The sequence below is a fragment of the Nyctereutes procyonoides genome, unplaced genomic scaffold (genome assembly GCF_905146905.1).
Source record: "Nyctereutes procyonoides isolate TBG_1078 unplaced genomic scaffold, NYPRO_anot_genome, whole genome shotgun sequence".
Taxonomy (NCBI): Eukaryota; Metazoa; Chordata; class Mammalia; order Carnivora; family Canidae; genus Nyctereutes; species Nyctereutes procyonoides.
This window is the reverse complement of record NW_026575139.1, coordinates 38,911,864-38,939,302: the sequence shown is the minus strand read 5'-3', so window position 1 is coordinate 38,939,302 and position 27,439 is coordinate 38,911,864. Positions and strand designations below refer to the sequence as shown.

At 36.5% G+C, this 27,439-nt stretch overlaps 1 protein-coding gene across 3 annotated transcripts in view; it reads left to right on the top strand.

Moving 5' to 3' along the window:
- The window catches only part of ARID4A (AT-rich interaction domain 4A), a 68,513-nt gene that overhangs the window by 28,585 nt on the left and 12,489 nt on the right, over positions 1 to 27,439 (top strand). For 2 of the 3 annotated variants that reach the window (XM_055304334.1, XM_055304335.1), the window contains 8 exons: positions 10,773 to 10,845; positions 12,117 to 12,211; positions 12,362 to 12,459; positions 13,168 to 13,399; positions 17,406 to 17,656; positions 20,104 to 20,301; positions 24,584 to 24,668; positions 25,676 to 25,877. In XM_055304334.1, coding sequence (XP_055160309.1) covers positions 10,773 to 10,845; positions 12,117 to 12,211; positions 12,362 to 12,459; positions 13,168 to 13,399; positions 17,406 to 17,656; positions 20,104 to 20,301; positions 24,584 to 24,668; positions 25,676 to 25,877 — 1,234 coding nt within the window. The remainder of the gene's footprint in view (positions 1 to 10,772; positions 10,846 to 12,116; positions 12,212 to 12,361; positions 12,460 to 13,167; positions 13,400 to 17,405; positions 17,657 to 20,103; positions 20,302 to 24,583; positions 24,669 to 25,675; positions 25,878 to 27,439) is intronic. The other variant, XM_055304336.1, reaches the window with a different exon arrangement.

The following is a 27,439-nucleotide window of genomic DNA, read 5'->3' as shown; positions in this document are numbered from 1 at the left end:
CAACGAGGCTTATTTTGTAAGTACTCAAACTCAGTATGTACGAGAACTGTTTTCACCCCCCCCTCAAGCTGGTCCTTCCCATGATTGTCCCCAATTTATTTGAATAGAAACATGATCCACTAAATACCCAAACCAGATATATGGCAATCACCTTAATCCTCCCACTCTTGCACCGCTAACCAATGAGACACCAAATCTTCTTTCTTCTGGCTACTTGATGGCTTTCAGGTTTGCTCACTTCCCTCAGTTTCTACTCTCTGCCACTCTAGTCCAAGCCACTATGTTCTCCTTTACCTACAGAAATGCAATAGTAACTTTCCCATGCCCCTGCTGGCCTTCTCCAGTCTATTCTCTGCACTGAATCTAAGCAGATTTTTTAAAATGAGACATCTAAATGTAATTCCTCTTGGAATAAATTGATTTTAGGGCACAAAAGTGGTTGCAGTATTTATTCTTTTATATTGAAATACTTCTGAAATACATTGCATAATGTCACCTCTTTCTAAAAGTAGTATACTAGGCATTACTTATCTTTACTCAAGATTTAATTATTGTATTCTTTTAATACAGTCTTGTCATGGCTTTTAGCCCTTATCCTATTAAGATTGTGAATTTTCTCTGTTTCCTTTCCTTTGCAATCTATATATTGTCAGCTGATAGTTTTTACATATGATAACTTTCTGGACAGTTCTTCAGAATTCTACTTGGCTCAGGGCTTTACTGGTACCCTAGGGAGTCATTTTGAGTTATGGATCACCAGAGTTACCAAACTTAATGTTGTGGGGATTTTTTCTTTTTCTTTTATTATTTAAGGTTTTAGTTTAAGTTTTCTTTTTTAAACTTGGGTTTTCAGTTGTTATATTTCACTGAGGTGTTATGACAAAATATATGTTGTACCAGAGCATGCATCATTAGTAAGATACAGTTTTCATTTTTATTAAAATATTTTATTTATTTATTTATTTATTTATTTATTTATTTATTTATTTATTCATTTATTTATTTATTTATTTATGAGAGACACAGAGAGAGAGGCAGAGACATAAGCAAAGGGAGAAGAAGGCTCCATGTAGGAAGCCTAATGTGGGACTCAATCCCGGGACTCTGGGATCATGCCCTGAGCCAAAGGCAGACACTCAACCGTTGAGCCACCCAAGCGTCCCTACAGCTTTCATTATATTGCAATTAAAATAATTTGCTTTTGTAGGAGTTAGAAACAGGTAAAGATTCCCACACCGAATATGTTCTCAGCTTCATTTTGGAGACTTAGTGGCTTTTTTTTTTTTTTAATCATTTGAGAGAGAGCGAGAGTGCGTGCACAAGCAGGAGCAGAGGGAAAGGGAGAAGCAGGCTCACCACTGAGCAGGAAGTCTGCCATGGGGCTGGATCCCAGGACCCCAGGATCATGACCTAAGCTGAAGGCAGATATTAACTGACTGAGCCACCCAGGCACTCCAGAGACTTCGTGGATTTTCAAGATTGTTTATTGAATCCTCACAACAGGATTTTTTTTATGAGTGAGGAAACGGAGGTGTAAATACATTACAAAGTTTTCACAGACTTTTAAATTTTTTTTTCTCTATATATTTTAAGGTCTATGAAAACAGTGGATGTCAGGTTTTTTTGTTATAGTTTTTTCCTTTTCAACCAGTATGACTGTCCACCAACTAGCACACCAACTAGAGCGTGGCTAATATTAAACCTTCATTAAATAGTTTCTGAATAAATGAACAAGTGTGGGCCATGCAGTTTTCCTAACATACTACTACTTGAAACAAAGTGTTAGAAGATTTGTTGTAAGGTTCCAGAAAGTTCACTTTGCAAGAAACTACAAGATACATTATCTACCTTCCCTTCATAATACAGGCTTTCTTTTTCTTTCTTCTTTTTTTTTAAATATTTTATTTATTTATTCATGAGAAACACAGATTGAGAGAGAGGCAGAGACACAGGCAGAGGGAGAAGCAGGCTCCATGCAGGGAGCCCGACCTGGGACTCTATCCCAGGTCTCCAGGATCAGGCCTTGGACTGAAGGTGGCGCTAAACCGCTGAGCCACCCGGGCTGCCCCAGGCTTTCTTTTTTTAAGCAGTGCATTTTGTAGGCAATCTTGTTGCCTTATATAATTTTGTGATTTTATAAATTAACTCTTTTTGGCTTAGGCTAGTTTGGGATACTTTTCTGTCACTTGAAATAAAGGTTCTTTACTGATACTCCTTCTTTTATCTTGTCCCACTTATTTCAGGTGTCTTCTGATAGGTCTTTTCCCCTCTAACCCATTCTTCATAGACCTCTTCCTAACACATAAAGGGTTCCTGCTAGAAACCCCTTAATGGCCTCAGCACCAACAGGATGAAGATTAGGTCTTTTATCATGGCCCTTTATAAGTTTGGCTCTTCATAATTCGACCCACTTTTCTATTCTTCCTGCCATTATTCTCCAGCAGGACATAACTTTTTTTTTTTTTTTTTTTAACAACCTGCCTCTCCATATTCGCACATTTATTAGATTTTGCTCAGAAACCACTTGTTGAGTTGCCAGGTATGTTTTATTGAGTATCACTTTTCTGTTGCTCATTCCTTTTATCAGTATCAAATATAGTAGAGAAAAGGAAAGTTTAAAAAACTCAGAAAATGATAAACAATAGCTGATATTTAAGGACTCCAACAAGAGTGTATATAGAATCCAAGACTTCTATGTAGGAACAAATAGAAGCCCTACCTGAGTTAAGGTTGAATATGACCTATAAATGTTCTATGCATTCACCTTAGCAATAACTTGTTCCAGCATTTATTGAACACTTGTAAAAACTCAGTGAGGCTACTTAATATGTCTCAAATGTAAAATTTAATGCAATAAAAGCATGAGCAGCTTGTGGTATCACTGCTTGCTTTCACATCATCCTGCAGCCCAGAGGCAGCTTCAGAGTTGCCCCTTCTGGTGTGCTTCTTGCAGTGCTTAGTTCCCCAGAGTAGAGTTTTCAATGGTACTGTCATATTATCCCCTCAGCTCCAACAAAATCTGCCTCCTGCAGAGGACTCCAAGTTCAGCCTCTTTGTTTTGGAGTAGGTGGGGTGGGGGATGGAAGATCAGGGATTGTAAGAACTGAAGAGTTGAGAAAACCTGTGATGGAGTACAAGTGGAGCCAGGAATGGAGTGAGAAGGGGAGCCAACAGAGAGAACCAGAGGAGGGATTGTAGCAGCAGCATGCAGGGTGAATGAAGCTGCTGTTGTCCAAAATAACATTAATTCGCAAAAAACAGTGTTTTGGTTCAGATAAATAAGCTTGATATACTGGAATATATATATATTTAAGAATGGAAGAAGGTGTTATATAGTCATTAGTAACTTATTAAGGATACCTGTAAGGGTTTATGAGCAATGAGATACCCATCAACAAAAGATGTGTGCTTCACACATGCAATGCAGTACAGTGCAATGAAACCACAAATCTCATGTTTAGTTACATCCTTTCGCATTCTCAAAATGTCGGTTTTTATGGCTCTAATCTGTTATGAGCTGAGAAATTATCCTGACCTACTCAGAATAGTATAAGTGTATAAGTTACATGGGTCTGAGGAGCTTTGTGTAAAGTGCATCATCTTTTACTGACATATTTTGACATAGTTTGGACACTTTCTGTATACTTTCTTAATTTGTGTTCTGGAAAGTAGAGTTGCTAGCAAGGTAAGTTAATAGCAATAACAGGGATTATCTTATTTTTAAGATTTTTAAAAATTTATCTTTTATCCTAGTAAAAATGCAGGAAGTCCATTTTTCATTAGAATTCACACTATTGGGCAGCCCAGGTGGCCCAGTGGTTTAGCGCTGCCTTCAGTCCAGAGCGTGATCCTGGAGGCCTGGGATCAAGTCCCATGTAGGGCTCCCTACATGGGGCCTGCTTCTCCCTTTGCCTTTGTTTCTGCCTCTCTCTCTCTCTCTCTCTCTCTCTCTCTCTCTCTGTGTCTCTATGAATAAATAAATAAAATCTTAAAAAACAAAAAAGAATTCACACTATTTCTGAATGAATAATCATCTTCTGATTCATGTATTTAGGAAAGAATGAAGTGAATGCTAACAAATGATTGTGCCACAGCGACCTGTGACTTTAAAACAGCCTCAGCCATTCTTTTTTTTTTTTTTAAAGATTGTATTTTTATTTGAGTGTGCACACATGCACACATGAGCATGAATGGGGGAGGAGCAAAGGGAGATGGAGAAGCAGACTCCATGCTGAGCAGGAAACCTGCCATGGGGCTTGATCCCAGGACCTTGGGATCATGACCTGAGCCAAAGACAGATGCTTAATGAACTGAGCCACCCAACCTCGGCCATTCTTTTCTTTTATCTGACTCCTATTGTATTTATATTATTAATGCTAGCTCTGAAACTCAGTGAATGTGAAGTAATCAAAGAAAATCTCCTGAGTTTATTTTCACAGATACTGTTTTCATTCACATAATAACAGAATATCTAAGCTAAATGCCAGTCCTTGGTGATAAAATTGTAAAATACAGGCATGTCTTTAACCTATCAAGCCCTTACAATGTGTGGGAACCTTCAGGATTATAAACATGAATAACTTAGACTTACACTAAAAAGAATCTTAGCATTTACTCTTTCTTTCTCCTTCTAGAGTAGGGGGTCATCTTTCCATTATCAGAGAGCAAGACTAATTCAAGCATTGAGCCTTCTCCTTGTGGACTATTGTAATAGCTTCCCTTTCCCTTCGAATCCATCAAACTCATTCTTGGCAGAGAGCTTTTAAAAACACAAATCTGATATGATTCCTCTTCAGCTCTCTCAAATTCCAGTTCTCATTCTCTACATATCATTAAAAAGTGCTTTTTTAATCACAGCCTGCCTTTTCAGCCTCATGCTTATGCTGTTTGCTTTAGCTCTTGGGCTCTTCCACTCTTCACGTTTTGAGGCTTTCCCTAATATAACCCCTATTACTCCATCCCCAGTAGAATCACTGATCTCCTTCTGTATTTTTTTATATACTTTGCAACACTTTTAATGTTGTATTACATTGGCTTGTTTTACATTGCTACAACCTCTGCAAAATTCAAAGTGTCAAAAGTAGAAAGTACCATGTCTTCTTATTTTAATCACAGTTCTTTTGCATGTCCCTCCCTGACTCATGGTAGCCATCAATAAATGTCTGGACTGAATTTGAAGATAGTTTCCAAAGTCAGAAAATTCATAATTTACTAGGTATATAGATAGAATCACAAATACCTATATAACACTAGATGGTATATATTGATGCTAACTAAAGTAAGTTTCATGAAATTATGATCATGTTCATGCTTCTTCCATATCCTTAACCCTGTTCTCCATCCTGACATTTTCCTGGATGCATTTTACTGGATGCAATCATGATGCATAATTCCTTACCACATGCTTGACTGAATGAAGGGAAGGTGGCTTATCAGCGGTCTAGTGGACTTTACCTGCCATTATTATAATCTTCTACTCTAAAACCCTTGATGAGGGCAGCTGCGGTGGCTTAGCAGTTTAGCGCCACCTTCAGCCCAGGGTGTGATCCTGGAGTCCCGGGATCGAATCCCACATCAGGCTCCCTGCATGGAGCCTGCTTCTCCCTCTGCCTGTGTCTCTGCCTCTCTGTGTGTGTGTGTGTGTGTGTGTGTGTCTTTCTAATAAATAAATAAAATCTTTAAAAATTAAAAAAAAAAATAAAACCCTTGAAGAATGCAATACCTGGTTATTGACCAGGAGAAAGATATTATATGTATGAAAGCACCATGAATAAGGGCGCTCGGCTGGCTCAGTCAGTACAGCATGCAGCTCTTAATCTTAGGATTGTGAATTTGAACCCCACAATGGGCACAGAGAATACGTAAATAAATAAATATTTAAAAGAGAGAGAGAGAGAACTTTGCTTTTAAAAAAGTCTACGAACAGAGAAAGCACACCCTGAGCAAATATGAGCCCCCATACAAAAGCCATAAAGGCAGATTCATCTAGTTGGAGGCATTTGCTAGCATATGCAGTTTTAATCCAAGGTGACTAACAGCACAGCTGTTTGCAAAAAAAAGATTGTGAAGAATTACGTATTGTAAGAAATTTAACAATTTTATGTTTCTGCTACCTAGAGGAATCTATACATTCAACGCAATCCCTTATCAAACTACCATCAACTTATTTCACAGAGTTGGAACAAGTAATTCTAAAATTTGTATGGAACCAGAAAAGACGCTGAATAACCAAAGGAATGTTGAACAAGAAAACCAAGACTTGTGGCATCAAAATTCTGGACTTCAAGCTGTATTACAAAGCTGTAATCATCAAGACAGTATAGTACTGGCACAAACACAGACACGTGTATCAGTGGAACAGAATAGAGAACCTAGAAAGGGACCCTCAACTCTATAGTCAACTCATCTTCGACAAAGCAGGAAAGAATATCCAATGAAAAAAAGACAGTCTCCAACAAATGGTGTTGGGAAAATTGGACAGACACATGCAGAAGAATGAAACTGGACCATTTCCTCACATCATGCACAAAAAGAGACTCAAAATGGATGAAAGACCTAAATGTGAGACAGGAGTCCATCAAAATCCTAGAGAGAACACAGGCAGCAACCTTTGTGACCATGGCCCCAGCAACTTCTTACTAGACTCCTCCCCAAAGGCAAAAATGAACCATTGGGACTTCATCAAGATAAAAAAGCTTTTGCATAAGAAAAGAAACAGTCAATAGAACTGAAAGACAACTGACAGAATGGGAGAAGATATTTGCAAATGATATATCAGATAAAGAACCAGTATCCAAAAATCTATAAGAATTTATGAAACTCAAATAAAAGAACAAAGAACAAATAATCCAGTCAAGAAATGGGCAGAAGACATGAGCAGACATTCCTCCAAAGAAGACATACAAATGACCAACAAACACATGAAAAAATGCTCAACATTACTCAGCATCAGGGAGATAAAAATCAAAACCACAATGAGATACCACCTCACACCAGTCAGAATGGCTTAAATTAACACATCAGGAAAGGAAAGATGTTAGCAAGGATGTGGAGAAAGGGGAACTATCTTACACTCCTGGTGGGAATGAAAGCTGGTGCAGCCACTGTTGAAAACAGTGAGGTTCCTCAAAAAGTTGAAAATTGAACTACTCTATGACCCAGCAGTTATACTGCTGGGTATTTACCCCAAAGATACAAATGTAGTGATCTGAAGGGGCACCTGCACCCCAATGTTTATAGTGGCAATGTTCACGATAGCCAAACTATGGAAAGAGCCCAGATGTCCATCAATAGATGAATGGATAAAGAAGTTGTGGTATACATATACAATGGGCTGCTACTCAGCCATCAAAAATGGCATCTTGCCTTTTGCAAGGACATGGATGGAACTAGAGGATATGCTAAGTGAAATAAGTCAGAGAAAGACAAATATCATATGATCTCACTCATGTGGAATTTAAAAAACAAAACAGAGGATCATAGGGGAAGGGAGGAAAAAATAAGACAAAATCAGAGAGGGAGACAAACCATAAGAGACTTAATCATGAGAAACAGTTGTTGGAGGGGAGTGATGGGGGAATGGCATAACTGGATGATGGACATTGAGGACATGTGATGTAATGAACACTGGCTATTATATAAGACTGATGAATTACCTCTACTTGTGAAACAAATAATATATGTTAATTTAATTGAATTTTATTTATTTTAATTAAATAAAATTCAATTAAAAAGAAATTAAGCAATTTTAATTTTTGTAAAGACTATCAGGTAAATTTTAAACTGTGTTTCTAGCCTCATCTTTTTTCTTGTGTAAATTTCTTCTCAAGCAGGTATTTGTTTATAAGGAGAATTCTTTATTCATTTATGTCTTGTTTTTATACTTGATAACTGCACCTGAACATAGAATTTTATGGCCATAATTTCTCATGGAACTTACTACACTGTTGGATATTAACTTTTATTTTTGAAAATTTATCTATTTATTTATTGGAGAGAGAGTGAGAGTGCGCAAATGTGTTTGAGCATGGGGCTGGGTGGGGCAGAATGAGGGAAGAGGGAGAGAGAAAATCTCAAGTAGATTTTCCACTGAGTGCAGAGCCCAACAAGGGGCTTGATCCTGGGAATCCGAGATTGTGACCTGAGCCAAAATCAGGAGTTGAATGCTTAACCGACTGAGCCACCAGGTGCCTGGACATCCACTAACTTTTAAATCAAATGTATTTAAAATACCAACTTTTATGTATTAAAACTATTTTTAGTAAGAATTTATGAAATGTTTGGTACACCCGTAATAAATACCTAATTTGCAGTTGATGGGTTTATTTTGTTTACTTGTTTTTGGAAGAAAATTTGATTTCAAGTCAGTGCCTTTTGAAAAAATACTTTTTACATATACTGGATAATGGTCTTATTTGAATTCTGCAAGATCATAAATACTGGAAATGAGGTGTCGGTCTAAGGAGAAAATACTGTGATTATGAGGAACATGAGGGATAAGCAAAGCATAGGCGCAGTCTAGCAGAAGGTGTTTTGGGGTTTTTTCCCCATACTTAGAAGTCTTTAAAAATAATTTTTGGGTTACTGGACTATTTTTTTTTTTTTTGAGTTAACTCATTGGCAGTTCTAATTACCTTGCAAAGGCAAGGCTTTTTAAATTCACATGGGGAAAAACTGCCATCTTTTTTTTTTTTTTAAAGGATTTTATTTATTCATGAGAGACACACACAGAGGCAGAGACATAGGCAGAGGGAGAAGCAGGCTCCCTGCAGGGAGGCTGATGTTGGACTCAACCCTGGGACTCCAGGATCACGCCCTGAGCCAAAGGCAGACACGTAACCACTGAGCCACATAGGCGTCCCAAAAAACTGCCATCTTTTGATTGGAACATTTAGTAATGATCCCTATTAACTCTACACTGATTATTCACTCTATATTGCTAAGTTGTGAGGCTTAGCACTTTGACTTAGTTTCTTTACATTTGTTAAAACTCACAGTACTCTAGTGCTATTAAATCATTCTGAATGAATGTATTAAAAGATTTTATTCTCTTTGATTGCCTTTTGGTTTTTTTTATTATATATTTTAATCAACTTCATGTTCATGGATTCTGGCTGCTATGTTTTAGTGATTAAAATTCTTAAAGAAACATAATTTTAAAGGACCTGTTGCCTTCTAGATGGTGAATACTCAATATTTATTGGCTGGTAGTTGCTTTGCTTTGATTATGGCTTTGAAAGACGAATCTTTTTTTTTAATGGTTTTTTTTTTAAGATTTTTTTTTTAATATTTATTTATTCATGAGAGATACAGAGAGAGAGAGAGGCAGAGACACAGGCAGAGGGAGAAGCAGGCTCCATGCAGGGAGCCTGACATGGGACTCAATCCCGGGTCTCCAGGATCACACCCTGGGCTGCAGGCAGCGCTAAACCGCTGCGCCACCAGGGCTGCCCTTTGAAAGACAAATCTAATTGTTCTTTTAGAATGTAGAAAAGTGGTACTCTGAAATTATAATAATTTATATGGATGAAAGATATTAGTGTTTTGTTTATTTCTCCATAATTTTGCTAAATTTTAAATAAGAATTTTCCCAAACATTGGTTTATAAGTAGTCTATCAGGGCAGGGAATATTTTATTAAAACCCATAATATATTTAACTGCAGCTAAGACTTTGACATTATAAGAAGAGATCATTAGATTTATATAATTAGTAAAAAGTAACACTTAAATAGGTATTTGTAGGAATAGTTTTTGTTTTTTTTTTTTTAACATGAATGTTTCCATTGTTTCCCTACACCCAGGAACCAATTTGTGGTTATTTATCTAATTTCCTTCCTTAAATAATTTTCATTTTCTTATTTTCAGGGGTTGCAAAGTCTTATTTACAGAGGCCATGCAAGAAGGGCAAATGAGAAAAGCAGGCTAATGTGATAGAAGAAGGGATGGTGGGCCTGAGACAAAATAAAATTCTATGAATCGTTTAAATATATATAAATTTCTTTAAACTGCTGTGTTCTCAAAACAAAAAAAAAACCTCTGCCATGTGACTTTGGAACCTCTAGTTTATCTTCATTCAACAATAACAAATTAGAACATTTGTATGTGGGTTATTTTTATTTTTTATTTTTTTAAAGACTTTATTTATTCATAGAGACACACACACAGAGAGAGAGAGAGAGAGAGAGAGAGAGAGAGAGAGAGAGAGAGGCAGAGACACAGGCAGAGAGAGAAGCAGGCACCACGCAAAGAGCCTGACATGGGACTCGATCTCGGGTCTCCAGGATCACGCCATGGGCTGCAGGCGGCGCTAAACCACTGTGCCACCGGGGCTGCCCTGTGGGTTATTTTTAAATAATAAATATGTTTGTAATTATTGTGCTTATCTATCAATACATTTGTGTGGGCCACATGGTACTTTGATGTATTTTTTTTAAAAAAACTAAACCAAATGAGGTGAATGTTCTTACCTGATTCCTGAACCTTTTCCTCATGGCTAGTCTTAATCCCTATGTTGATATTCAAGGGTAGGATTGGAGTCATAGATGAGTGAAGGGTAAAGATTGTGTATCTTGACAGTTGTATCAAATCAACACTATAAAAAATATGACTTAAAGTCTAGCATTGTAGAGTTTGGAGGAAATTCATATTTTCCAGCTTTGTTAAAAATTCCTTTATGTTGGGTTCATAAAACAACAACAAAATATGAATTAAAAAAGACTATATATCTCACCCTATTCACTGGTCTAAGTATTTATGCATTTTGCCTTTACAGCCTGAGGAAGAACTTGATCCTGAAGAGAGGGACAACTTCCTCCAACAGCTTTATAAGTTTATGGAAGACAGAGGTATGTATTTGATGGTCATTATTTAAAAGCAGTCATTTCTTTTACAATTTTACATTCTAGGTTCGTGAATTATTTTTGTTAGAATCATGGGTATATGGATTTGGATTTCAAGTAAAGCCTAAGGATCAGTTAGAATTGGAATAAGTATTTGGAATTAAAAAACTGTTAATATCTATTTTGAGCAGAAATATATAGGTTGTATGGGTATAATTATACTTAGTCTACTTGGGACTTCTAAAACCAAAAAATATAATAATATTTCAGTGATGGAAGATGAACAGTCATAATATAATCCACATACCCATTAGTTATTTTTTTTAATAAATTTTTATTGGTGTTCAATTTACCAACATACAGAATAACACCCAGTGCTCATCAAGTGTCCCCCTCAGTGCCCGTCACCCATTCACCCCCACCCCTTACCCTCCTCCCCTTCCACCACCCCTAGTTCGTTTCCCAGAGTTAGGAGTCTCTATGTTCTGTCTCCCTTTCTGATATTTCCCACACATTTCTTCTCCCTTCCCTTATATTCCCTTTCACTATTATTCATATTCCCCAAATGAATGAGAACATACACTGTTTGTCCTTCTCCGATTGACTTACTTCACTCAGCATAATACCCTCCAGTTCATACCCATTAGTTATTAATGCTATCTTTGCAGCAAGTAAACTAGCCTGATCCTTGGTCTCCACAAATGAAACAAAATAGATCAATTCTTACCTAAATTGAATAGGGTTTTTAGTAGACTTAAATTGAAATACAGCCTTTATAAATTATTCCTTTTGACATTACATTAGTCCTGGAAAATCCTCCAATAAACTGGTCCTAGGCATTCTGTGACTTTGAGACATCATCCTTCAGATTACTGCTAACACTCTTAACATTTGTGTTCAAGCAATGAAAATGAATCCATGCCCTAAATTGTACCCTTTCCATTGTGTATGTTCTTGCCCAGGCTTCTTGAACCAGAAGCATTGTTGGCTGCACCTTGCAGTTGTAAGTCTTAGTTGTACCTAATTCAGTCACAGGTGATTTTATTAGTTGAGAGAGACATGATGAGTCATAGATATAAATCTAAAGACCATCATAGTGCTGTATAAAGAATATAGAGAATATTTTGTGTTGTCTTACATAATTTAAGGTTCTTTAAATATATGCTTCTGATTAATAAAACTTGGGAAATTAGAAATTGGAAAGTTTTGTATCGATAGCCTTGTAATAGCATTTTCCACTTAAATAAAAATATTTATCCTACTTTCATGTTAAAAAGGTACTCCAATCAACAAACCACCTGTGTTGGGCTATAAAGATCTCAATCTCTTCAAACTCTTTAGACTGGTTTATCATCAAGGTGGATGTGACAATGTAAGTATAGGTATAATGAAAAGTTAAATTATCTATGTTGCAGTTATATGCACTGTAGGTGATAAACACATTTTCTTAATGAACCTAGAATATTAGTGTAAAGATTATTTCCTTTTGTAAATGTTAACAAATAAAAACTTAATTTTCCAGATTGATAGTGGTGCTGTATGGAAGCAAATTTATATGGACCTTGGCATTCCTATTTTGAATTCAGCTGCTTCCTACAATGTAAAAACTGCTTATAGAAAGTAAGTAGTATAGTTTATTCATCAAAGAATACATATTACAGGAATATTTTCCATTTAATTTGTTAACAATTAAACAAAAACACATCAAGGAACATTTAGTTAGAGAAAGTATATAAAAAGTTTTAGGTTAATAGATATTAGTGACTGAACGTTATTTCATCACACCAAGTCTACTTTATTCCATTTCTCGTGTTGTCTTGATTTCCTTTTCAAAGTCTGGGATGTGGTACGTTAATAGTATGAAACAATGATACATGTTTATAGAGTTATATTACTTATGTTGAATAGCCTTCATATCAAAACTATTGTAGCTTTTTCAGGAAGAAATTTTCTGATCAGTATTTCTGTTTTGTTTTTTTAATTTTTTTAATTTTTATTTATTTATGATAGTCACAGAGAGAGAGAGAGGCAGAGACATAGGCAGAGGGAGAAGCAGGCTCCATGCACCAGGAGCCCGACGTGGGATTCGATCCCGGGTCTCCAGGATCGCGCCCTGGGCCAAAGGCAGGTGCTAAACCGCTGCGCCACCCAGGGATCCCAGTATTTCTGTTTATAATCCTGTATAAAGCACTGAGAAACTAGTAATAGAAAAAGTACTTTAAAAAAAGTCTCGAGTATTACTTTATAAAAATATGTGTGTTTAATAATATAGTATTTAAGTTAAATGTAAAGACAAAGATTTCTTAAAATGAAATACTGTTTGTTTAGGTATCTCTATGGTTTTGAGGAGTACTGCCGTTCTGCAAATATTCAGTTCAGAACTGTTCACCATCATGAACCAAAAGTAAAAGAAGAAAAAAAAGACTTAGAAGAATCAATGGAAGAGGCTTTAAAAGTAGATCAAGAAATGCCTTTAGTGGAAGTGAAGAGTGAACCTGAGGAAAATATTGATTCAAACAGTGAAAGTGAAAGAGAAGAAATAGAATTAAAATCTCCAAGAGTAAGTACTTAATATTAGTTTTACCTGGTTTATTTTAAACATTAAATTTTTATTATGGACATTTTCAGATCCACACAAAAATAAGCCAGTGAACCTAGTTTATTTTCCAGTATTGAGTTGTGCATTAGGCAGACTAGCCTGGCTATTTTTTTCTAGATATAGCACATCTTCTTTCTTCTACCTAAAATACCATTCCTCCTGTTGTTTTCTATTTATGTCTGTTCAGATTATTCTCATCTGTGGTCAGTCTCACATATTTACTTCCTTCAAGTCTTACTAAAAGTCACCTCCCTAAAGCCTGATCACCTTATCTAAAATTGTAACCTACCTCCTGTCTTTGGTATTTGCAATGCCTCTAATGTTACTCTTTTTATCTGCAATCAACTTTATATTCTCTTTATTGTATTTTTTTTTTTTTATGCTCCTCTGCACTAGAATCACACTCCATGAGGGCAGGGATTAATATTTGTTCTGTTCATTGACAGACCACAGGCATCTAGAATAGTGCTTCATCTATAATTAAGGACTTACTAACTAGTTGTTGAATGAATGATTTCCTCCTTGTAATATTTGTGCCTCCAGCTGGATGGGATCTTTTCTTTCTCACCCCATAGGACACTGTACATACATTTCTTGTGCCACTTTTTTATACTTTGTCTTATTTTCTAGTCCTGTGCATGCTGATTTTATCTTCTAACCTTGCTCTTCTTCTCCCTTAGTATATAATTCCTTTGTAGAGATTGTCATCCATTGTTTTTGATCATTGTTGAATGATGTCTACATGGTAGGATTTATCAAATTTTAGGAGAAAAAAATTTTTATCATACTATCAATGGCATTCATTTACTGTTACATCTTTTTTTTTTTTTTTTAAAGTTTTTATGTATTTATTTGAAAGAGAGAGTGAGAGAGAGAGAGAAGGAACAGAGGGGATGGGCAGAAGGAGATGCCCTTCTGAGCAGGGAGCCTGATGCAGAGCTCAATCCTGGGACTCCAGGACCATGACCTGAGCTGAAGGCAGACACTTTGCCAAGTGAGCCACCCAAGGGCCCCTGTTACATCTTATTTTTTAGTGAAATCATGTTTAGTCAAAGAAGAAATGCAATTACCTCTTTTAGTTGCTCAGAAACCATTTTTTTAAAACTGTCCATTTTGACCATCATCCAGTAAATGGAATCTTCCAATGAATTTCATTAAACATTCAAATTGGTTTGCTTCATTTCTTTTTAATTTTTATTTTTAATTTTAAAAAATTATGGTAAATACACATACTATGTATCCTCTTAACCATTTTTAAGCATCAGTTCTGTGGCATTAACTATATTCCCAGTGTTTTGCACTCATCACCACTGTCCCTTGCCAGTACCTTTTTCATCTTGCAAAACTGAAACTAGCCATTAAACAGTAACTCCCCATTCCCCTCTACCCCAGATTGTGGCAAAACCATTCTACTCTGTCTCTATGAATTTGACTACACTAGGTACCTCATATATATGGAATCTTACAACTTTGTCCTTTTTTGACTGGCTTATTTCACTCAGTATAATGTCTCTCAGGTTCATTCCTGTGTATGTGTCACAATTTCCTTCCTTTTTAAAACTGAATATTCCTTCCTAAGACTGATTGTCTCCCATTATATGTATTTTGGACATACTTTCCTGTCATTAAAGATGTTCCTTATCTTATGTAAATTATCTTCAGAGTACTACATAATATACATATACCATAAATTGACCTTCCTTAAAATTTTCTCCAATTTTTTATGATTACAAAAAGTGCTGCAATAAATATACTTGTAAAAATTCCTCCTCATTGGTCTGAATATAGAGGGAAGACTTCTAAGAATGGGATTTCTAGGGCACCTGGCTGGCTCAGTCAGAAGAGTATGTGACTCTTGATCTCAGGGTTGTGAGTTCAAGCCCCACGTTTTGAGATTACTTAAATAAGTAACTTAAGAAAAAGGTATATAGGTCTAAAGTCTGATAGATAGCAGTTGTTTTCATTCATTTACCTACACATATTTAAAGAACAGTTGCTCTGTGCATAGGATATAGAAGTATATAAGACCATCTCTGCCCTCATGGAATTTACATTCTAGTTCTTTGTGAAAAGAAAAATACACTTTTTTTCTAACTTTGAAGTTTATTTTTTTATTTTTTAAAGATTTTATTTACTCGTGAGGGACGGAGAGAGAGAAAAAGAGAGAGAGGCAGAGACACAGGCAGAGGGAGAAGCAGGTTCCATGCAGGGAGCCTGATGTGGGACTTGATCCTGGGACTCTGGGGATCTCACCCTGAGTGGAAGGCAGACACGCTTAAGCCCTGAGCCACCCAGGGGTCCCTAACTTTCAAGTTTAAATAGCACATAGGAACTAGGGAAAACATTTGTTACACTGCTGAAATACTAGTTGTTATTTTAGTACTCTCTAAGTTGTTGGTCCCCCCTTTTTTATTTTTAAAGATTTTATTTATTTACTCATGAGAAACACACACAGAGAGAGAGAGAGAGAGAGAGAGAGAGAGAGAGAGGCAGACACAGGCAGAGGGAGAAGCAGGCTCCATGTAGGGAGCCTGATGCGGGACTCAATCCTGGGACTCCAGGATCATACTCTGGGCCAAAGGCATGCACTAAACTGATCTACCCAGGGATTCCCCCTTCCCCCTTTTTTAAAGATTTTATTTGTTGGCCCCTTTTCTATCCTCACTTTATTCCCAAGTAGAGGGAAACTGCCAGTGTGTAGCGGTGGACCTGAAGGAGAATTTAGGAGAGAATAAAATGGCTCAACAGTTTCACAGTCAGTTGAGCATACAAGAGGCTAAATGAAAGCTTCTGGGGAAGAACAAATTACTGCCAGCCCAGTGAGCTCCAAATACTTATTCAAAGAAATCAGCTCACCTGTTGGCCATGGATGCATTTTAATCCTTTTATTTTTAAAATTTATTTTTATTTTTTTTTAGAGAGAGAGCAAGAATGCTGGGGTTGGGAGGTAGGCAGAAGGAAAGGGAGAGAGAATCTCAAGTAGGCTCTACACCCAGTGTAGAGCTGGACGTGGGGCTCAGTCTCACAACCCTGAGATCATGACCCGACCTGAAATCAAAAGTCAGACACCCAACCGACTGAGCCACCCATGTACCCCTATTCAGTCCTTTTAAAATGTAGTCACACAGAAATAGTAATAATGTAAATTTTATCTTAAAAATGGTAGATTAGATATCATAGAACTTTTAAAGAGCCCATAATTTAGGGGGCTGATTTATTTTTAAATTATTATTAACTTGCATCATTGATACTTAGTTAATTATTTTAGAACTTTCAGTGTAGTCAAGAAATATTAAAAGTGTGATAAAATAATGCCAAGTGAAATAAGTCTAACAAAGATAAATACTGTATGATTTCACTATATGTGGAAAATAAAAGCAAACAGAAACATACTCGTGAATAGAAAGGACAAACTGATGGTTGCCAGAGGGAAAGGGGTGTGGGGATAGACACAATAAGTAAAAGGGATTAAGAAGCACAGACTAACAGTTATAAAATTAATCACAAGGATGAAAAGTATAGCATAGGGAATATCGTCAATAATATTGTGATAACTGGTGACAGGTGGTATCTACACTTATCATGGTGAGCACTGCAGAATGTGTATAATTCTCAAATCACTGCGTTGTATACCTGAAGTTAATATAGTATGTCAACTATCTTTCAATTAAAAAATTTATTGTAGTCAAGAAATATTAAAAGTGAGATAAAATAATGTAGTCAACAAAGGAGGAAATTTTTATTTTTTCTGTAGCATGTAGCCAAGGATCATAGTAGACATGGACATAATTAATTTACATGGGTTGAAAGGAAAAGCACACAGTGGTTGATGGGCTGTCATTGTCACGTCTCAAGACAGAGAAACAGCTAGTCATTGCAAAGATTTGTGAAGGTTTAAGAATTTTCTGCCTTTCTCCCCCTTTGTTTGTAGTGATAGCCATTTTAAAGCTTTTACCCCTTCTACTAGGGACGAAGGAGACTAGCTCGAGATGCAAATTCTATTAAAAAGGAAATTGAAGAAGAGAAAACGGAAGACAAATTAAAAGACAATGATATTGAAAATAAGGATGTAGTTGATGACTATGAAACCGCAGAGAAAAAAGAAAATGAGCTACTACTGGGAAGAAAAACCACACCAAAGCCGAAGGAGAAGAAGATTAAAAAGCAGGAGGATTCTGATAAAGACTCAGATGAAGAGGAAGAGAAAAGCCAAGAGAGGTACTTTATCTTATATTTGTTCTCCAGAAGCACCTGTCTGGGGTACAGCAGTGCTCTGTTCCTGCTTAGAGATTCAGGTTTGAGGGAATGTTTTCTTATTGGGACTTCCATTCCTCTTGTCTAATGAAGGTGAGACACATTGTGAAGATGATGTGTATCGCCTTTCGGAATTGGAGAATATACTGGTCGCACCATTTTAATAGCACTTGTGCCCTAAACAGTGGCCTCAAAGAAGGCTGCGCCACCCAGTCAAAAGAAAGGTCCTGCAGTTGACAGCAGGGAAGGGAGCTGGAGAAAAATGGAGGAAGTGGACAAGAGGAAACAGCGACAGCAAAAATTCCATTTTAAAAAAGGTACAATGTGGGAAAGCTAACAAACACATGGGTGCACAGTACTAGCCAATGTTTCTGTGTGTTAGCTTGATCTAAGACATTTTTCTTTTTCAAGTTATTGTATTGGAATAAGTGGCATGCACCCCTGATTCTAGCTTGGAAAATACATTCTTGCCCCACATCACACCAATAAATTTCAGTTTTTTTAATGTCCATCCTGTTTGCTGTTGAGTGTTGGTATTTTTTTTTCCATGTATTATACATGTATGGACTGAACTGACTTAAAAATAACCAAAGATGAGGCAGTCCAGCTAGATCAAAGTAATGTCCGACTGTGTTTAGTTGGCCATTTATGTGTTGTCAAATGGATTTACTAATTTTTATATGCTACTAAAAAATGAATTTTAATTCAGCAACAACAGCATAACACATTTTCTTGTAACATAAACTCTTCTCCATAGTAACTTTTCAGTTATTACATTATATGATAAATTTTCTAGAAATCTGAGTTGTTAAGCAAAATTGGGGAAATAGCCTGCTGCATCCAGTTAGTGGCTGATACCCATCTGAAAATTAACCACTGAGAAAATATTTAGAAAATGAGGGATGACTGGTGAGTGGAAGAGGTAATTTTATGTATCAGTACAAATAGGTACAAGAGCTGTTCACAATTATATGTGAATTAGATTTGTAAATAAATAAAGTTCTGTAGTGAAATAGGATTAGTATTAGGTAAACTGGGAGGAGATAATTAGAATTGCATATAATGATGCGAGTGTAGTATTTCAAACATTTGGACAATAAATTTTAAGCAAAGGTGAACCACTAAAAAAAAAGTAGGGCTTAATTATAGTTTGAAGTTTTGTTAAAAATAAACATCAAAATATGTGTTATATGTATATAATAAAACAAGTAACATATGAATATAAAATATATGGCTTTAAAAACCTTTATAGTTGATATGTTAATAGAACAGATACTTATTTTAGAGAAAGTTTCACAGACTTGAATATGAAGAACAATATTCCCTTTTATTAAAGAATGAATGTATAGAAAAACATAGTCTGTATTCTCATTCTGTAACAGGAATCATGGAAACAGATTTTTTTTATCTGTCGTGATTTCTGTTTGAAATACTAAGTTTCTTAGTATTTTGAAATTGCCTTATCCGGATATAATTTGGAAGGAGTCCTTTGAGAAAAAACATTCTCAGGGCAAATGGGGTTGAAAAAGCTTCTTCCTGTTGGTTCCCTAGTGGTCCCCAAATTAATGCCTATGTTTATCAGAGCACAATGTCTCTTCTGAAGCATTTAAAACTCTAGGACACTAGGATGATCTGTGGTGCAAATATCTTCTGAATCCTTGCAGGGTTAATATAGAATGTTTTGTTTGTAAAAATAAGTGAAATATTGTTGGACCTCCCTATGTCAATCTCTTTTATACCTGATTATTTGAAACAAAAGCTATGAGAGAGGAGTAAAAACACATAGAAATCAATACAAGCTACACAGAGCTTTGTTCTCCTGGTGCTATTCCACAGTTTCAACACGTGACCTAATATTCAAATATCTATTGTTTCTTTGTTAGGGTAGAGTGACCTTTAAAATACAAACTAGTTTAAAAGATAGTTACTAAGGTACATAGTCCTTGTCCGTTATTCTGCCCACTAAAATTTAGTTTTGAAGAACCATGCCAAATTGAGCAGAGTAGTAGATTTAAGACAGTTTAGTTGCAGAGTACAAACTATCTTTAGATAATTTGCACATAATAAGGTGGCACTTGAGTATGAATCCTAAAGACTTTTTCAAAGCATATGGATCTTTTAACAAAAATGATTAATCTGACTCTGCATCATCATTAAATGTGATCATTGATTGGCCTTGAAGAAATCTAGATTTACTTGTGGTACAGTGCACCTTTACATAACAAATAAATTCCTTAGTAGGTAGTCCATAAAAATCTTCTCCTTCTCCTCCTTCTTCTCCTCCTCCACTGACATGCTATTAAGGTAATACTTAGGTTTTGACTATCCTACATGTTGGTTTCTTTTAGCATATGTTAGTTTGTTCTCCATTAAATTATTAGTAGCATTATCAATATTGTAACTTGCCGCAGGGAAGAAACTGAAAGCAAATGTGACTCTGAAGGGGAGGAAGATGAGGAAGACATGGAACCCTGCCTAACAGGAACCAAAGTGAAAGTAAAATATGGCCGAGGGAAAACGCAGAAAATCTATGAAGCTAGTATTAAAAGCACTGAAATTGATGATGGAGAAGTTTTATACTTGGTACATTACTATGGATGGAATGTCAGGTAAGCAAAAAATGTATTTTCTTACTATTGAAATTTCTTTGTATGGTTCAAACAGATTAGTTTAATGTTGTGGACTAAAGCAAATGGTATATAGATTATTTACAAAGCACGCTTTTTATTTTTTATTTCTTAAGATTTCATTTATTTGAGAAACAGAATGAGTGAGAGACAGAAAGAGAGCACACGAACAGGATCAGAGGGAGAAGCAGGCTCCTCTGCTGAGCAGGGAGCCTGATGTGAGGCTCAATCCCAGGAGCCTGAGATAATGAACTGAGTCAAAGGCAGATGTTTAACCAACTGACACCCCCAAAAGCACACCTTTTATCTGAATTCTCCAACTTTCAACATCCCCACTGCTTTACCAGCTATGTCAGTACTTCTGCCCCACCAAGATCCTATCTATAGTTGAATAGGTTGGATTTATTATTCATTTGCAGCGAATGAGAAAACATAGTATGGGATACCATAGAGCCTCTCAATAAGAAGTCGTTAGCTGAATAATGTGAGTCCAAGGCACTGCCTCTGAGGACAGCAATAGCTCAGGATTTTGTGGAAACAATCTTGCAGGACATGGGCAGAGAGGCAGGCCTGCAGCTCTCAATAGTGCAGGTGGTTTATTATATTTATTCGAAGTCAAGCTTGTATCAAGCATTGTATTAATTCTAAATTGGTTAATTTAAAAATGTTAGAAAAAACTCAGATTTGGGCTTGGTAGGTGATTTGGGGAAGGGTTTAAGAAGTGGGCTTTGTTCTGGATTAGATATGGTCATGAAGTGGTGATAATTCTGTGATTGGTTATCTTAATCTTATATAGAAGGAGCGGAGACTAGACCTAGCTTAGTGTTGTAATTGGTTAAGAAGCAGCAGTCATTCAAGATAAAAAGGATGTTGGTCATTTTTGTGGCTTGGACAGTGTTCCTTATTTTCCTGTAAATGTTTAGACACTATTACGAAGTGGTCTTGGTTTTGTCTTGATCCATCATGGTCATGGAGCAGACTTGTCTGATGTTGATGTTCTGTGAAATTATTGATGTTCAACAGGAGAACAACAGAACCTAGCTATGAGTGCTGGATCAGCTCTGTAGCTAATAGTACTAGGCCAGTTCCTGAATGTCAGGGACTACTTTTCTTTCTCTTTTGGAAAGTCTTGTGTGCTTAATATCTTGCTTGCCCTGTATTTTCTTGGAGCCAGAGTGCTTCAAGGTTTCTCTACATACTGGAAGTGTGCTCTGTTATGTGTCAATTCCCTCACCTCTAAATTGGGGAAGATAAAATACCTACTTTATAGAGATATTGTTAGAAATACTGCTTAACATCCATATTAACATATAGAATGCTGAGAATAGTGCCTGGCATGTCGTAAGTGCTCAATAAATGTTGAGTGTTTTCTTTAGTGAAGGAGAGCTGGGTTTCTTTCATTTTGCATCATATTAAGAGTATAGGTTACTGAATAGCATATAAAACTAACATTTCTCAAACCAGACCCTGTGCCCTTCATACTTATGCCAATACTAGAAACAAACTTTTTTTTTTAAGATTTTATTTATTTATTTATTCATGAGAGACACACAGAGAGAGAGAAAGAGAGAGAGAGAGAGAGGCAGAGACACAGGCAGAGGGAGAAGCAGGCTCCATGCAGGGAGCCTGACGTGGGACTCGATCTTGGATCTCCAGGATCAGGCCCTGCGCTGAAGGCAGTGCTAAACCGCTGAGCCACCAGGCTGCCCAGAAACAAACTTAAAAAAAATGTTAAAAAGGAGTTTATTTACTTATTTTAGAGAGAGGGAGAGGGAGAGAGCATGAGCAAGGGGAGGGCAGAGGGAGAGAGAATCTCAGGCCGACTCCCTGCTGAGCACAGAGTCTTGATTGGGGAGGGGGGGTTCTTGATCTCATGACCCTGAGCCCTGAGATCATGACCTAAGCTGAGCCACCTAGGTGCCGCGAAACAATTGTGATTTAAAAAAATGTTTACCATTGAATGTTTATAGTTGAGATACAATGATATACATGTTTCAGGCAACATGACATGATTCAGTGATTCTGTGCAAACTCTTAAATCCGTCTCTAAGATCTATGCATGTATGGTTGAATTGGGTGGGGGTGGGTGGGACTATTTTGTCAATCCTGAGTCACTGTCTTTATAGTTGCAGCACATGGTACCCTTCATTTTTCCTCTGCTTCTGTTCAGTTCCTCCCCGTCCACTCTTTCTTACCCTCTTGTGAGTCTGTTCTTCTGTTCTGCTTTATAGAATGCCTCTTCTTTCATCCTTCTTGCTTATCTTTTTAATGTTTTACTATGACTTTTCTCAACAGTCATTTTCTTATATGGTCATGTTCTTCCTAATTGGTTATCTTCCCAACTAGTTACATGTTTTGTGATTTTTCATTTTTCATTTTCCTTCCATACTCTTTAAAACTAGTATAATTCTGGTCTGATTATTGAAACATAGTCACTGTAGTTTCTAGAGAATCCAGTTGGATTTCTAAAACTGGATAGCATTTGCAACTGTGAGGGAAGTCCTGGTATGAGTTGAGAAATACTGGGACCACCCTTGGTTGGCAGTATTAATGCTAGAGTACCTACATGGCATACTGTGGTGAGCAGGCCAGTGTGGCCTGGATCATGTGTATGCTAGATTAGACCTGTGCTTCTTGGTTGTCTGATAGGTCTTGTGGAATTTTGGAATTGGGCAGTTACTTCTTTTTTAGCATGGACCAGATATATAAATAACCCTCTTATTGCATTTACCAGACTGTACTTGATTTTACTGTATGTCTGTCTTTCTACCACACTGCAAGTTGCTCAGTGAGAACAAGGGCCTTCTTCTTCTCTACGTATTTCCTCATACAGTGTGTAGCACACTAGCAGGCCCACACTCAGTAAATGTCCAAATGAGTGAATATTTCTAAATAAGGTAATAATGTACAGACATTTAAAAGGCTTGTAAAATGAAAATATTGGGTCAGTACAGGAAGAGATAGTTTTCAAACCGTAGTATGGTCATGGTCCTGTGTCAACCAAAATGTGGGTATTAGAACTATGTCCTTACTTTGCATGGCACCATGGTAACTGGGTTACAGTCAGGATGTTTTTCATTAACATGGTGCAGTTCCAAGTAAAGACTGCCTGTAGTGTTTTTTGCTTAAATGTTCAGATTTTGGATTTTGATTGAGCTCTATAAATACTCATATATTTACATAGTGTAAGAACTGATCTTTAGTTCTAGAAAGTTTAATTTCTTATTTACTCCTGATTAGTAATTTGATTATGTTGAAATTTAAAAGTGATGTTAGGGGATCCCTAGGTGGCTCAGCGGTTTGGCTCCTGCCTTTGGCCCAGGGCGTGGTCCTGGAGTCCCGGGATCGAGTCCCACATTGGGCTCCTTGCATGGCGTCTGCTTCTCCCTCTGCCTGTATCTCTGCCTCACTCTCTCTCTCTCTATCATGAATAAATAAATAAATAAAATCTTTAAAATAAATAAATAAAAGTGATGTTAATATTTTGAAGAAGTTGTAGGGGAAATGAGTTTTCAATTTGAGCTAAACAGAATAAACTTAGATAAAGGAAATATTTCTAAAAAATTTCAGAGTTTTAGAGGTGACATATTTCAGAATAAAATTTTATTAGAAATAGTGGAGGCTATAGAGTTCTGGGAGGAAAACAGAGTTGAAAAGGACTTTATAAACCTGGAGGGTGCCTGGGTGGCTTGGTGTGTTGGGTGTCTGCCTTCAGCTCAGGTCATGATCAAGAGTCCTGCGATCGAGTCCCACTTCCAGCTTCCTGCTCAGTAGCGAGTCTGCTTCTCCCTCTGCCCCTACCTCTGCTTATGCACGTGTGCGCTCTCTCTCTTGCTCTGTCTCTCTCTAAGTAAAATCTTTAAGAAAAAGTAAACTTGGAACTGATCGTATTACAAATACAAATTCACCTGACTTAACTTTTGCATTATTTGGTCAATAGAGTGACAGTATAACCTAAGTATATTTCATTAAGCTCAGATCTGTGGAAAACAAAAGCAGTTCAGTCTTGAATCTGCATAGAGTTTGCTTACCTAGCTCTTCCTCTTACCTCATTTACCCTAAGAAATTCTTTTGCCTTCTTCTGTTGATGGCAGGTATATAAAGCACCTAGTACAAATTGGGACATATTACCAGCAAACCAACTCCTATGCTCTTCGCATTTCTGCCAACACTAGAACCAAACTCTTTAGTTTTCTCACTGTTATTTTATTTGGTGCATACATTTCAAATAAGGTATTGTGAAGTTTTAATTTTTTTCTTCAAGGTATGATGAATGGGTGAAGGCTGACAGGATAATCTGGCCTTTGGACAAAGGTGGACCAAAGAAGAAACAGAAGAAAAAAGCAAAAGTATGTATTTGCAATCATACCCTTTATGATAAGTATAGGTATTATTTATATTGTACTGCTTTTTTATAAATCCTTTTTTCTTATTGTAATAATCATCCTGATTCTTTTAAAGTAGTTGTGATTTTCTCTTATAACCCAGAAGCTAAAAAAGTAAAAAATGTAAACACATTATCATACTGTTTTAGGAAAGTTAAAAACCAGGGACCCCTTAGGATATAGACTTTAAACTCAAACAGGGGCTATACAGAAAAAGGGTAAAGCAGGGTTGATAGTGACAAAAAAGAGGATACATTCCTGATCAAGAGAGGGTGGAAGTCACCACTCTCCTGTGGGATGCCGGAATTTAGGATTTTTTAAGTCAACTCTCTGGAAAGCTAATACTAGATTTTAAAACACATACCTGCTCGCTAGTTGTTTTCTCATCCACATCCTCGATTTTCAGCTTTTGCTATAGAGATTTCACCTAGTGTTTTGTCTGTTTCATAGTAGGTATCTTTCTTGTCCTCAGGGAGTAGTACAGAACAAGGGGGAGTGCTGAGTAGTTGTTCATCTCTCTAATGCATGGACTCTGGCTTTCACAATGTAATTGCAGTATTATAAGCTATAAACTCTCATATTCATATAAATATAAACTATGTTAGAAAACTACTTGCTTTTAATGTTTCTATAAGCACAAATTAAGAGTTGACATATAAAATATATAATCTTTTTTTTTTTTAATTTTTTTTTTTTAATTTATTTATGATAGTCATAGAGAGAGAAAGAGAGAGAGGCAGAGACACAGGCATAGGGAGAAGCAGGCTCCATGCACCGGGAGCCTGATGTGGGATTCGATCCCGGGTCTCCAGGATTGCGCCCTGGGCCAAAGGCAGGCGCCAAACCACTGAGCCACCCAGGGATCCCTAAAATATATAATCTTTTTGAGTTACGGTTCTCCTTGTTGAAATAGAATGTTCATTTTTTCTAAAGCACTGGCCCATCTCATACATTTTGTTGTTGTTACCCAGAATAAAGAAGACAGTGAAAAGGATGAAAAGAGGGATGAGGAGAGGCAGAAGTCAAAACGAGGACGGCCTCCTTTAAAATCTACACTTTCATCAAACATGCCATATGGTTTGTCTAAGCCTCCAAACACTGAAGGAAAATCAGGTACCAGAAGTGCTCGCAGCAATATGCCAGACAGCTCACCTCTGTCAAATGGAATGGAAGGTGCTCAATTTTGAGGATCGTTGGTTTTTTAAAAATCAATAATATAATTAATAAAACTTGTGTGAGAGATTTATAGTCAGGTTTTTAATTTCATATAATTTAAACTACAAAATTTGATTTGAAGAAAGTACTTTAGTATATCATGTTAAAATTTAGTGATGTTTTACTTTAATTTGGGAATACTTTTCTTATCAGTATTATAAAAATACTCTGTTTTAAAGATGGGTTGACAAGTCATACATCCTACTATGTGCTACACTGTCCTTCAAAGCATACATCAGTGTCTCCTGTAATTCAATGCTGTTCACATAGGATATTTCAACAAAGCTGAGACCAAAGTGTTCAAAAAGCACAAACTAATGTGGTATAGGCATGTTTTGTGATGAGTACAGGTGAACATATTCTATTTTGCTTTTAACTTTTTTCCCACTCTTTTACCTTTGTATGTTTTTCCATGTAATTTAAAATATTAAATTGTTGTCTTATATAAAATTAGCCCTCCCTTCAGACCAAAGCTATTCTGAACTACAGAATTGACATTTGTCCATATGTTGTTTGTTTGGGAGTTAGAAAATGGCATGCTCCTTCCTCATTACTGCCATCTGCTGGAAAGTTGTCTTAATACACAAATGCAAGATGTCCAAGTGAAAGGGGTCTTTAGATAGCATGCACAAGGTACAAGTATATACATAGTATATACAGAATGTACAAGTATATACATAGTATATACAAAACTATACATAGTAGTCTTAGTCTTGCTCAAGTACCAGATAAAAGTTTTATTTTAATATGAGAACAAATGGATTTTAATATGTTTTCATATGGAACAAATTTTGTATATGATAAAAATCACAAAACCATACTACACCTTTTCACCAAAAAAATACATTTAAATTTGTCGTTTTGAACTTGTTTACAATGTGAGCACCACATGGGCAGAATTTTTATATTTTATAACTTATGTACAATCTTACAGCCCTACTTTAGTATTTGAAAAATTCTTTAACTTAAAGAGAATGATTTCTTTTCTAAGAAGGTAGCTTGCCTATAATTTTATGTCTTTTAATCAGAAGAACATTTAAAGTTTTGGGATTTCAAAATGCTCATTTTGTACATCTTTTCAGAATTATTTCTTTTTTTTAAATTTTTATTTATTTATTTATTTATTTATTTATGATAGTCACAGAGAGAGAGAGACAGAGACAGAGACACAGGCAGAGGGAGAAGCAGGCTCCATGTACCGGGAGCCCGATATGGGATTCGATCCCGGGTCCCCAGGAACGCGCCCTGGGCCAAAGGCAGGCGCTAAACCGCTGCGCCACCCAGGGATCCCTTTTCAGAATTATTTCAAATAGAATGTCATATTCCTTTCTAGGGACACAAAATGCCCATCACACTTATTAATCAGTACCTGTTAGATCAAAGCACTTAATATATTAACTTAATATCTCAGTATTAGTCCTTTGATTTTTCTTTTAGATTTATTTATTTTAGAGTGCATGTAGTGGGAGGAGCAGAAGAAGAGAGAGAATCCCAAGCAGACTCCCTGCTGAGTGTGGTTC